The following is a 13,416-nucleotide window of genomic DNA, read 5'->3' on the forward strand; positions in this document are numbered from 1 at the left end:
TACTACTACACTGCACTACCTGGCTACTGCCGTATTGCTGCTCTGCGCCAACTGACTGTTGTCATACCGCTGTCTCCTATGACTGACTGCTATCATGCTGCCACGTGGACCTATTCTAATCCGTACACCTCTATACAACCTAAAATAACTACTGTACGGCCTTTCTGGGCAATTTCTACTCCGGATTGCGCGTCAAATCTACTACTGAACATTATAAACTTCATCACCTTCACTTATCACTTGTGTACCTCATTTTCAAGCTTCGGGTACATTGAATTTCATGCAGGAATATCAAACTTGTGGAGAATTTGTGCTTTTGCTCAAGCTTTGGGGAAATTTTCCCTTGGATTTGGTACTAGCCCGGTGAGGGATCTTGTGGGCCATCTCCATGGTGTGTCCGGCAACGGGATCTCGTGCCTCGACATCAACTACGACTTTGGTTTCTACATCGGCATATTTGTTTGCTTTTGTATTCATTGATGTATTGATCCTGGCTTGCAAGCCCGCAGATTATTCCTCAATAAATTCCTGAAAGGGGGCGGGACCTGTTCCCCGCTCAGTGTGTGTGTCTTGTGCAAAGTTCTCTAAACCCTACTCTCTCCCTCTATTTTCCTATCTCTTGGATACATGGTGGAATCTGTCATAGCACGCCCCGCTGGGTTTACACTTCCTTTTGGACCCAGGATGGCGATAGAGTCACGAGGAACTTCTTTAAGATAGCAGGCCCCCATAGAGAGATGGTATTCACAGGTTGCGTGGCTAGGATGGAGCAATTGTTTCTGACACCCCCTCCCCATTGAAGCTTTCCAATGGATCCCAAGGGGCACTTCAGTCCGCTATCTGGGATGCCAAGTGGGCATCGATATCTCTCCGGAGCAGCAACTCGCCCCTCTTCTTCTGAGCATTCTGAAGAAGCTTTTGTACTGAAGTTCTGTGAGGTTCTCCTTAGCTAGTCAAGTGGTGGTGGCGAATGTGGTCTTTTTTGCCACCATGTGGTACATTACTTCTTGTTGGGCCTTCTCCCAAGCATGCATTGGTCAAGTACAATAGTTTATCAGAAACTTCTTGTGGACCAGTAGCGATAGGAGGCCAAGAGGGCCAAGGTGGCCGGGCAAGGATCCAGGGTAGAGACAAACTTAGCCTTGCCATCAACTCTGCTATTTCCCAGGAGTGGCTGACACCTATCCTAGAGCCAACCCCCCCATAGTGTCTAGGCGTGTTTCTAGGCATGATATTCCATTGGTAATCCATGGCGTGGATGAGGGTTGTGGTTTACTCACTTTTTATTCTGGTCCCCATGGCAGATTAGAGAGATTAGAGCCCCCCTTGCAGGATTTCAATCACTTCACCTTACAGAGGGTGAGCGTGATCGGATTTTAGACACATGAGTGGCACATAGACCCCCCACCGGCCAAGGTGGCTAGGGAGAGACTGAGGCGGCTATGGATTTGGGAGAGCAGACCCCTCACGCGCCTCCAGTGGGACCTTAGAGAGTGGACTTAGCGTGATCCTGCTGTTGGAGGAGACTTTGGATACCCCCTTTTTCACATACACAGTGTGGCTAGGCCGCAGCAGTAGAACATTGGCAATCATCTCACAAGGCCTCTCATAGAGATTTCTCTCAAATTTTTGGAAGAGGCTCCAGGACAATTTTCAGCCTCAAAAGATCACCCTCTTTCTTTGGCTGATGGCACACAGGAGCTTGGCGGTTGACACGTGGTTGGCCATTGGTGGTCGACCGACAGCCTGTCCGAGGTGTGGCCACTCTCAGGAGTCTGAGCGACAGTTGTTTGGGATTGCCCAAAGGCTCTGCAGGTTTGGCAACCGATTCTCCGCATTTTCATGATGGATATGACCTTGGCCCATATCATTTCATGGGGCACTGTCGCTTCGGCCACAAGGTGTGAGGATGTCATGGCTTATGAGGAGAAAGATTGGGGGCTAGCCCTTCAAGTCTCTCTCCTTCGCATTTTGGCAATAGAGTCCCAATCCCATCTACTAATCACTAGAGTCCAGGATCGTGCCAAAGATGGGAGAGTTGCAATAGCATTGAAACTTGGCACATATGGAGAGCTAGATGCAATGAAGCCATCAAGGGTACCCACACTCTGCTTGCGGAGTCCATCAGGAGCATTTGGCTCGACATCATTCATACCCTCTGCGGCTAGTGGGGGAAGTTGCAGGGTGGCTCTAACCGCATGCGGAAGCGGCAAGAAGCCTTCTTGAGGCTCTGGCGGCCTGGCCCTTTTCTCACAACTAGAGGTGGTGATCCCACATGGCATTACAGACCACCTATGTGGTTATCCCCCCCTGTATGAGATAGCCTTCTCCTCATAGAGCGGCTAGTCACAGCGGCTAGTCAGAGGAGAAGTGCATCTTTTCTTTTGATTCTTTGATCCCCGCCCCGTACATGGTGGCGAGTTTGTATCCAGCCCTTCATGGTTGTATTTAGCCCTTCGTGGCTGGTTTTTTGTTTTTTTTTTCCCAGGAAAAAGATCCTTCAATTAGTTAAAGAGAAAACAGCCACAAAGGGCTAAGTACAACAACGAAGGGCTAAATACAAACTCGCCTCATATAAGGGTGGGAAACAAGTGATCATAAGGGGGAGAGATGCTTCTCTCCGGCTGGCCACTCTAGGAGGAGAAGGTTATCCCATAAAGGGGGAGGGGAGGGAAACAACCACACAGGTGGTCTGTAGTGCCAAATGGGGTCACCACCTCTATCAATGAGGAAAGGGCAAGGCCTCCAAAGTATCAAGAAGGCTTCCGCCGCTTCCGCATGCGGTCAGAACCTCCCTGCAGCTTCCCCCACTCACAGCGGAGGGTGTGAATGATGTCGAGCCATATGCTCCTGATGGTCTCAGCCGGCGGAGTGTGGGTACTCTTGATGGCCTTGCTACCTCTAGCACGCCAGATGTGCCAAGCTCCTATGCTACTGCAAATCTCCCAACGCTGGCATGAGCCTGGACGCCAAACACCTGCAGGTGAGGCTGTGACTAGTCCTGCTGCAATACGATGGTGGGAGACCTGAAGGGCATGGCCTCCCCCATCCTCTTCATAAGTCCTGACCACTCTAGCCTCGGTGGCCCAAGGGACAGTACCCCAAGTGATAATCTAGGTCGATGCCCTGTCCATAGCAAAGATGCAGAGAATCCGCTGCCAAATCTGTTGAGCCTTCGGGCAATCCTAAAGGCAATGTCGCTAAGACTCTTGGGGGTGGCCGCACCTCGGGCAGCGCACCTCGGGCAAGCTGTTGGCCGTCCCTCGACTGCCAGCCAAGTACGCACTGCCAAACTCCTGTGTGCCGTCAACCAGAGGAAGAGAGTGATCTTCCTCGGCCGAAAGCTGTCCCAAAGCCTCTTCTAGAAATCTAAAAGGAAGTGCTGTGATAGGCCCTGAGACTGCCAGTGTGCTGCTGTTGCCGATGTGCCATCTATCTCCGACATCTAGATCCTGCGGCCGAGCCTGGCTGTATATGCAAAGAAAGGGGCATCCAGAGTCTCCACCCGATCTGTGGGATAATGCCACGTCCACTCTCTAGGGTCCCACTGCAACCGCGTGAGAGGTCGGCACTCCCAAATCCATAACCGCCAAAATCTCTCCCTAGCCACCTTGGTCGGTGCTGGATCTATGTGCCATACACATGCCCAAAAACCAATCACCCTCACCCTCTACAAGGTGCAGCCTCCGAAATCCTCCAAGGGGTGCTCTGATCTCTCTAATCTACCATGTAATCCAATAAAAAAAGTGGGCACACAACTGTCCTCATCTACTCCATAGACCGCCATGAGAATATCGTGTCTGGTGAACACACCTAGCCATATCGGGGGGGTTAGGTTTGGAATAGGAGTTGCCACTCCGGAGGAATAGCTGAGACAATGTCGATGCTGAGCCTGTCTCTTCCCCGGATCCCCGTCAGGCCTCTCTCCTGCTCCTCCTGCGGTAACTGCCTGTGTGCAACCCAATCTCCAAGAGACCTGGCTGGTCCCATGCTCAAGGCGCCCCAGGATATGTGCGGTCAGGCCCCTAGCATGTGGCCACTAGGTAAACAAATCAGGGGTTCCAAATCAAAGGCTGCCGAAGCTGCTCCTCCGAGGCCGCTGGAACAATCTGTCTGAGGGCTGGCCTAAGATGATCCCCAGCACAAAGTAGACTGGCTGCAAATCTATCCTCAAAGGTAGGACTAAAACCACGTGTTCGCATCTCTGTGAAGATCCATCTAGTGCTCTGCGGCCACGGGCCTCCAAGGCTCGGAGTGTGGGCTGAAATCCGGCCCAAGAGGAAATCCTTCCAAGGTTCACCATCGGGTTGGAGTCCTCTGACAATCAACTTGCCCAACAGGGCACGGCTCTTTAAAGCTGGATCAATGAGACCTAGCCCCCCTCTGCTACGTGGCTGAATGATCACTCTCCATGCCACCTTGGCCTTGGCTGGCCTCCCATTACTTCCGGCCCACAAGAAGTTCCGAATCAAACGTTGTACCTAGCCAATACAAGCCCAAGAAAAGGCCCAACACGAGGTGATGTACCACATGGTGGCAAGCAGTACCTAGTTCGCCACCACCACTCTGCCTGCAAGAGGTAGCCTCGCCGAGCTCCAATATAGAAGCTTCTTCCGAATACTCAGAAGAAGCGGAGGGAGAGATATCAATGCCAACCTGGCAGCCGAGGTATCGGACTGGAGTGCCCCTCGAGACTCACTGGAAAGCCTCAACTGCTCGCCAAGTTGGGGTGGGTGCTGAGCCTACCCAAAAACCACACGACTTGTGCCAGTTGATCTGTGCTCGTGATGAGGGTTACCACCCTTCCATAAGTGAGTCCATCATGCTCCTAGATACTCCCAAGACAACATCCTGGAGATCCTTCCACATGTCACAACTCTGAAGGATTGTGACAATCACAACCTAGACAAGAGGGGCTAAAAAATGCAACCTCCAGTGGCGTCCAGAGAACCAGGATGTAGGTAACAAGGTGGCCAACAAGCAACGTTCAGAGAGCCAAACTGCAAACGTTAGTGTGTTCTAGAGAACGCTGGACCGCATGTAGTTGGTGGCATAAACGGCCGACAACAGTGCTTGAAAGTGGCAGTGGTGCTTGTGCAGGGCACCGATCCATAGAGGTGGCAAACATGAGGGAAGTGGAGGAGGGGGAGGCACCGGCTATGGCACTCTGTGGCTATTAGCTCCACCACTAGTTTGGCAGTGACTTTGGCAGAAGGCGGCAAATAGGGTGGTGCTATTGGTGGAGGTTCACAACGTCTCCCGGTGTTGGTATGGTTGCAAGTTCACAGCAACGAAGCAAAGGCAAAACACTGAGGTTTCTTCAAAGGAAAAAAGGCAGGGTTTGTAAAAACACATCACAACTTCGCCTCTCTTAGAGGGAAAGAAAAAAAAACACAAGGCTCAGTGGTGAAATCTCATACATGAAAACACAGCATTGTGGATGACCATGGCTCTGATACCATATAAAAAACACAGAGGTCTAGGCTATGGAAGTTGAAACAGCTTCACCATGATGATGTGTGGTGGAGAGAGATGAGGCTTGAGGGAGAAAGGAGATGGAGCTCAAGCCATGGCAGAGATGCACAAGGATGAGAGAGAGCGAGAGAGAGAGATGCAATAGAACTCAAGTGAGAGAGAGATTGCACATGAACATAATGATTGTATTGAGAATGATAATACCCACACCATGTACAATGTATTTATGGATACTAAGGCCTTATCCTCTGACCTAACCCTTAATAAGGGGCATTTACACCTAAGAGGGTGTTCACACTGGACAAGACCTAAACAACCTTACACCCCTGAGACTCAGATAATTCCAATAGAGTTGAGATTAATGCTTTGATCAAGCAGGATTTCGTAGAAATTGGATAAAGCCCCAAAATTTCTCTTATGAAAGCACTTCAATTTTTGAACAAAAGGTTGATTCTTAAAAAGGTCCAAATTGATTTTTTTACCTTCTTCTGATTTGTGCAAGTACTACCACATATGTCGTTTTTTATGTAGGCTGCTTTTTGATTTGTCAATTTTGACGGCTGCAAACAAAGCTAGTGTCGTGGATAGTGCCAAACAAGCTTGGAGGCGGCAACTCCTCTGAGTGGCACTGTGGCTAAGGTACAACAACATCAGCTGGTGTCACCATTTGGCCACCCAATTGGTCTACCCGTGCTTTCTCATCATGTATGTATATTGGACTGGCATCCATGGCAGTTGTATATGCCGAGGATTGATGCCACTCATGTGATACTGTGGAATTGGCTTTCCGTTGGGACTTGTGCCTCTGTGTACATGCCCGGAAATGCCTGGTGGATTGGTGTTCCATTGGGTCTGGTATCTCGTGTACTTGCCTTGAAGCACGTCTATTTTGGTATAGTCCCATGAACGGGGATTCGTCCATACCAATGCTGCATTGCATTGCATAGCATCTTTATGTGCTTGCTTACAATTGAAATTGCATGTTGTTTTCATGCTACCTTGACCAATGTGTAGTTCTAGGTAAGGGGATGCCTACCCGTGAACCGTGCGTGTGAAACTGTTTGCTCACATGGTTATGTGGCATGTGACAAGTGGTAAGTATTGGTCATAAACCTAGCCTTAGGAGTTAACACTAATTTATAAGTGAGTATGTACACACTTCATTAAGTTTTGGGCGACCAAAACTCACTTATAAATTATGACCAGCTCTGTGTTCGCACACACACTAATGTCACGAGGTGGACAAAACCCAATGCCCACCGCCGAGACCTTATCCCTTTGTACAAAGAGAGCAACCAGCCATGTGTCGGTTCTAGCTTGCACCACAAAGCACCTACCTGAAACCTAGAGTGGACAACTCACCATCTCACTCTTCCCTCTCTCTCTAGAGGTAGGCGCCTCCTTCATGAGGCCTCTTTGGCTGTATTTTCTACATTTTCTCCTTCCAAACTCCATATCCAAGCTTGCTAGGGTGTTTTCCAAGCTTCCAAGTGTGTTTCCAAGTGCTATATACTCTCCCACACACTTCCAATGACTGAAATTCAGTAAAACAACTCTCTTTATTGTTGTAATTTCTGGTCTTTTTGCTGAAAACCCTAATTTCAGCCTTCCTTTCTCAAGTTGAACCATAGGGAAGCTTTCCCAAGGTTCCCTTCATCCTCTTAAAGACTTTTGTCACGAAGGATTGCGACAAATCGAAGATTTCAACACTTCAAGCGCTTCCACCAAGAAGACTAAGCTTTTATGCTTAAATATGGAAGCAAGTAGCAGGAGGGAAAGAACCGGATTCCAAGATCACATACCCTGTGTAGTGTTCTCTTGTCCTACGTGCTCTCTTGCAAATTGCTGCTACCATGTGTTGGTGAAACAATAGAGAGGAGATGGTAGGGAACATGGGCACTTGAGAGGGTAGTGTGAGTTGCAAGTCTACACCGATAACCACATTGTTTGCAATACTGTATTCATTTGCATTGGCATGGAAATCTGGTCATAAATGGCCATGACATTATGTACTTGATTCTCCCAAGATCAATATACTTTATTTGAGGGAGGGGCCGGCCATTCCGACTCATTGTGTGTCTCTTGTCAATGCAGCAAATTACTTCTTGTATTGAGCATGTTGTAATGCATTAAGCCCTTATGTCCATTAAATCTTGGTGTAGTTAAGAGTATTGATTAGCATTGTGTTCAACCAAGTTACAGTTGGAGACGATGGCGCCGGTTTAAGGCAGGCAATGGACGGCAAGGCCAAACTAGTGCTGGCTGGATGGGCATTAGGACAGCTAGTGGAGCGGTGGCGCCATAGGCTGAAAGGGCCAGCTTAGTGGGCAGTAGGTGGCTCCATTAGTAGGCAGCTATAGAACTACCCTGGACATATGTGGTGCGAGTGGCTCTGAATGGCATAGGAGATACCGTATGGAGATGCTTCAGTAGAGACTCAATTTGGAGGAGAGAATGCCAGGAGCAGAAACCCTAACAAATATGGCTCTGATACCATGTTAAAATAAGAGAAGAGCAGCTACCTATGGAGGCTCATAGATGACAGCATGGCTATGGTGTTGGAGCCAACAGTGATAGAGGGAAAGAGAGAGAGAGAGCTAGAGAGAGTGAGAAGTACACAAGTCAAGAATGATGTGATAGTTGCTTGGTTAATTTTCAATGAAGTATATGTACCTTTTATAAGTACAAAGGTTCCCCTCCTTACATCACTGCTTATGTCACATCATAGACAAATATCTAGATATTATTTATACCCCTCTAGGAAGTGGTTTACAAAGACAGACACATAAGTGGGTGCCTACTCCTTTGCTAGAGGATGCTCACACACACACACATTCAAGCTTAATAGCCTTTCACACAGAACCGGACTTAATAGCCTTATACACAAACATGCTACCACACTTACATGAGTGGGTTCACACAAGTAAGACCTTGATTTCCTTTTGGACAAGGGATTGGATAACTAGGAATCATTTCTCTTCCACTGGCCCGCACCACTGGCACAAGGACATTTTCTGCTTTCTCCGAAGCCCAATCGGAGTGGAGTCGGACCCACCACGCATTGGAGCCATCGCTTCAGATTTCCACCACTGAACATTTCTTACAGCTGATCCGAACTTCCCTTGGAGAGGGACAAAGCTGAACAACAATTCTAGCACCACACCAGGGCTGTCCTCCCTCATCTCTAAGCTCTTTCTTTGAGTCACTGAAAAGCTACAGAAAATTCTTCAGGCCCTTCCATGCAGGAAATGGCCAGGTCCCAGTCACCTTCTTCTTCCAGCAGCATTGGGATCTCCTCAAGACCGGCTATAATCCCCAATAAGAAGAAGATCGGCTGGAGATAAGGCAACAACAGCTCATCACCCTGCTTGCACCAAATACAAGCAAAGCTATCGATGGCCACCTCCAAACCTTCCTCATGGCACCCAGTCTGGCTTCATCCAGGATAGGAGCATTGTGGACAGCTTCTTCACTTTCTAGGATGTGACAGCAACCGAAGAGCAGACAGAAACTTGTTTCACTCTCGTAATTCAGAGGAGAGAAATTGGGATTCGAATCCTCAACTTTTTCTTTTAGAGATGATTATTCCACCATTGGAACCACTCTCCCAAACCAAGTAGTTATTTGTCTAAATGAGGGGTCAAGTTGAGGCAGGTGTACCACGTATTCTATTTGCCAGTTTCTTCGGAAGGTCATGTCTGGGGACTTTGACTTGATGGTGTGGTGCGACGAGGCGAGAATTCCTGCAAATTCTCGCTTTCCGGGAGTTGGTCAAACCAAACCCTAATTGATGGACTTCGAGAAGGCCTCTACATACACACCATGGATATCTTCCATCCACCTTAGCTTAGGTTCTACTGTACATACACCAGGTAAACTAACAGTGATCAGGTAAGTCCCCCAACTCTCTCTCTCTCTCTCTCTCTCTTGTATAAATGTCCATCTGAGGTGCAAGGTGAAATGCAATTATGCGACTATTTCAGCCCTATGCTCAGGAGAGCCATAATCATGCAGAAGGAAATCTGTAAAAGGATACATGTCAAATTGTTTTGTTTGTGTGCACAATAAGATTATTACCAGTACTTGGGCAAATTATCACTGTAAAAAAGTGTCGTGATGATTAGATTTGGGAATGCTCTAACAATACCAGGTTAATTGAATTTTTGTTTACCTTACTTCTGCAGGAAAAGCATAATTGAAAAAGCAAGGAAAAGTTTGTAGTGATAACGTAGGCACTCTGGAGCGTTGGTGACTTACCCTCGTTGATTTTTAAGATGGCCTAATTCAATAACATTCACCTTGAAAGGTTTGAATTTGACGCACAAGTTGATATCGATGTTGTCTCTTAAAACTAGGAAACAGAACCAAAACAAAACACATACTGGGTAGCTGATAATTGGGGAGTATCCTGTGAGTTTTGCCCAGAACACGGAAATCCAGCCAGCCATTTGCAGTGACCATAAAGGAATTTGAAACTGAGAAGGTTTTTGTCCTCTCAGACTATCAACAAGACCCAAGAGTTCATTGAAAGAAGCATTCTCTCCTGTAAGAAGGTACCTCTCCCCTTGCCTTCCTTTTTCCATTGCTGCTATACAACCTTGTGCAACATCATCCACATGACAAAAAGAGAATTGGTCTTTTCCTGTTCCAAGTTTGCCAGGCAAGCGTCCACTACAACGTTCAATAATCTGTTCAGTACAGAGAAAAACAGATCAAGGTTTGCAATCATGTGCTCTCCTACTGCTATAACCAATACTTAACACGAAATTTCCCAAATAAAGAAAGCACTAGGTCTGTTTGATGAGAAACTTTGAGCCTTGAAATGTGCACGAAATTGATTTTTTTTTCCCCCCGAAAAGAGACTTCTATTAAGTATGAAAAATATTTACAAGACGGGAGATTCCCGACCAAGCAAAGGGGAAATCTCAACCAATTGGGTGCCTTGTGCTGCCAGCAAGGCCCCATATGAGAGAGAGTGAAAAAAGTTCCATGATCCCATTCTCTCATGAATTGGCCACGTTTTCTCTGCAGGCCTCAAAGATCCCTGAATCCTGGCCCATGTGGCCATGAGCGTGTGGACAATATCACACCAGATCTTGCAAATGCACTGCATATCATAAACCAAAGCGGCCTCCATCGCCTCAGTGCATCTAGCCTTCCAAATATGCCAGGTTGTGATGCTAGCAACGATATGGGCTCAATGCATCTAGCCTTCCAGATATGCCAAGCTAGCAATGATCTCACATGCAGTGTCCAATCTCTGTGCTGGAGGTATGTAATATGACTCTGGCATGTCCGGAAGATGACACTGTTGACCCACTCCCTGGGTTCCCTTCAAACCTGATTTGCAGGCCTGACTGTGTCAGCCAAACAATAGCACCAAAACAAATGTAGGCATCCCTCATCATCCTTCCAAAAAGGTGTGCTATTGCAGACTGAATCCTCTGTGCATCCCTGCACTCCCATAAGCAATGGTAAACTCTTCTTGAAGCTCCTGCACATCTCGGACAAGCTAGGCTAGCGCCAATGACCAATCTCCACTGGTTGGTGACAAGGCCACCATGTAGAGAAAGCCAAATAAAAGAGGAGATCTTCATTTCCCTGTATGAGCGCCACAAGCTCCGCCAAAAAGCTCCCTGAATGTCAAGGGTGATCCCATAATCCTCCCAATGCAGTCAAGGGTGATCCCATAAGCCTCCCAATGTCTCAGAAACAAGTGTCTGGCATTCCGCGCAGTGTAACTAAAGAAGGGCATGCTTTTCCTAGGGTTAAAAGCATCCCTCCACTCCCACTCACCGGGATCCTAGTGCAAGTATCTGATAGGATACCCATCATATAACCAGAGGCTCCAAGAGTCCGTAATCATCGCTTGAGTTGGATCAATATAGATGTGCTTCCTTGCCCTGCCCACCACCACTCTCACGAGCCAGACCGCCGGACCCTCAATGGTATTTCTCAGTCGGCAAGCCTCGGCCCCTCCAGATCTTCACCCCTCAGGAGGACTCCATGGCACCCACTTCATCATCCCCGACTGAGGCCATCGTCCCTTGCCTATCCTCCCTAGAAGCGGACCTCCAGCCCCTCACTACGACAGGTGCATCTCTAGAGGCCTCCACTAGAGTGTGCAAGATTCTTGGTAGCCGCCCAGCACGCGGATAACTCACAGATCCCTCTACAGGCTAGCCTCCTTGGAGTCCTGGCAAAGATCACAAACATTCATCCTTTGGGGCGCAGCTACTACCAAATGGAGTTTGGCTCGCCTGCGGGGTCAAATAACATCAAGCAACTGAGCTCTGTCGCATTGCGTATGGCCCACGCCTTCTTTGCGAGGTGGCAGCACGGCTTCGACCCTACATCCAACCCACTGACAAGCATTTCAGGCTTCCTGTGATAGTCTACTTCCTAGGCCTTAGGAAGGAATACCTTCCTCATCTCTCGGTGATTGGTGGAACCATTGGGAGAGTGATGGAATTCCCCCCCACTTCTGCTTCGTCCCTCGCACGGGCGGCTAGGATTCCATCCCTTTGCATCTGTATTGCCTCACATCATATCCCTTCCTTGTCTTCAGGGGGAGCCATCCTACAGAGAGTGGAGTACTCAGGTCTCCTTGGCCAATGCTTCATTTGCAAGAAAACGGGACACCTTACCAGAGCTTGCCCTCAGTGCCAGTCCAAGAGACCGCCTCTAGTAGTCCCCCGCACCCATGGCACCCGACTTTGTTGCCAGAGAGTGGCACACCATTGGCCTGCACCAAGGCTGTCGTCTGCCGACTTCTAGAGCCAAGCACCACCGCCACACGTGCCAGGCTAGCAAAGAACAGGAGGATTCAGCTCTCCCAGAGAATCGTTTCGAGTATTTATCGCAACACCCACCCGTCGGCGCAATGGGCCCCCTCCAACCACTGCGAGGGTCCCACCTTCGGCCCCTTTGGTTTGGCACCATTACCTCGCCGAGACGACTCCTCCCATTCTCAGATTCTAGTGATGCCAACTGGCCCCACTGAACCCCCGACGAGCCCCTCCCAACACCCTCCCTCTCTGATGGATCACTCCCAACTGCTCCCATCTCCCTCTTTTCTGCCTCCCCACCCCCCCTCCCATCACCCTCCCTCTCTGATGGATCACTCCCAACTGCTCCCATCTCCCTCTTCTCTGCCTCCCCACCCCCCCCCCTCCTCCTCCTCATCCTCCATCCTCGCCTTCGACTCTTCCCATAGCAGCCTCCCATGCCGCGTCCTCTTCCTCCAAGCCCGCACTCCCCCTCCCTCCGCCACCCTCCGGCAGCACCCGATCCAAAGCGGAGGCAGCCGACAAGCTCTGTCCACCGTTTGACTCATCGATTCTCTGAGTCGGTAGAGATGACCATCGCCACTTCCCTGGTGAGGGCTCTCCCACCAAAGTCCCCAAGTGGGCCCCCCAAGATCTTGGGGCTCCTTGTGGATTACAGTTTCTTCCGATGTCTTCCAGTGGAAGGAACTAATATTTTTTAGGAGACAATGGCTCCCATTCGGATCTGTGTGGTGTTTCATCATTCCACACCATCTACGCCAGAGTGGTGCAATGATCTTCTCGTTTCCTAGGAGTGCAGCCCCGGGGACGAAGTGGGCTTCGGAGTCGATGGCTGCCGCCATCCACGGACATGTAGTAGATCTTTCACACCCTGTTCATGATCTGTGCATCACTGACGTGCTCACTCATCTCTGGCCCCTAGCTCGGATGAAGCTAGGAGGCTCAAGCCATAGAGATAAGGACGGGAAACTGGTGTCCTCCAACTTGGAGGTGCTGCTCTTTACGTTCCTTCATAACTCAATTGTAGAACCCCTCCCCCCCTCTTACAGATACCTTCATTGTAATCGATGGAGTTCAGAGTATGCCTACTCTCGCACTCGGATGGAGTGGCGACACGTGGAGGACAAGATCCGCGCCCACTTGGTGCGTCTTC

The 13,416-nt window shown here is 49.1% G+C and overlaps 1 protein-coding gene across 3 annotated transcripts in view; it reads right to left on the reverse strand.

Annotated features, from left to right (window-relative positions):
• Nucleotides 1-13,416, reverse strand: part of FLDH (NAD(P)-binding Rossmann-fold superfamily protein) — a 132,493-nt gene that overhangs the window by 23,016 nt on the left and 96,061 nt on the right. For all 3 annotated transcript variants that reach the window (XM_086797497.1, XM_086797495.1, XM_086797494.1), the window contains one exon: nucleotides 9,858-10,163. In XM_086797497.1, coding sequence (XP_086653623.1) covers nucleotides 9,858-10,163 — 306 coding nt within the window. The remainder of the gene's footprint in view (nucleotides 1-9,857; nucleotides 10,164-13,416) is intronic.

This window comes from Cibotium barometz, chromosome 66 (genome assembly GCF_041138505.1).
Source record: "Cibotium barometz isolate CiBa-2024 chromosome 66, ASM4113850v1, whole genome shotgun sequence".
NCBI classification, from domain to species: Eukaryota; Viridiplantae; Streptophyta; class Polypodiopsida; order Cyatheales; family Cibotiaceae; genus Cibotium; species Cibotium barometz.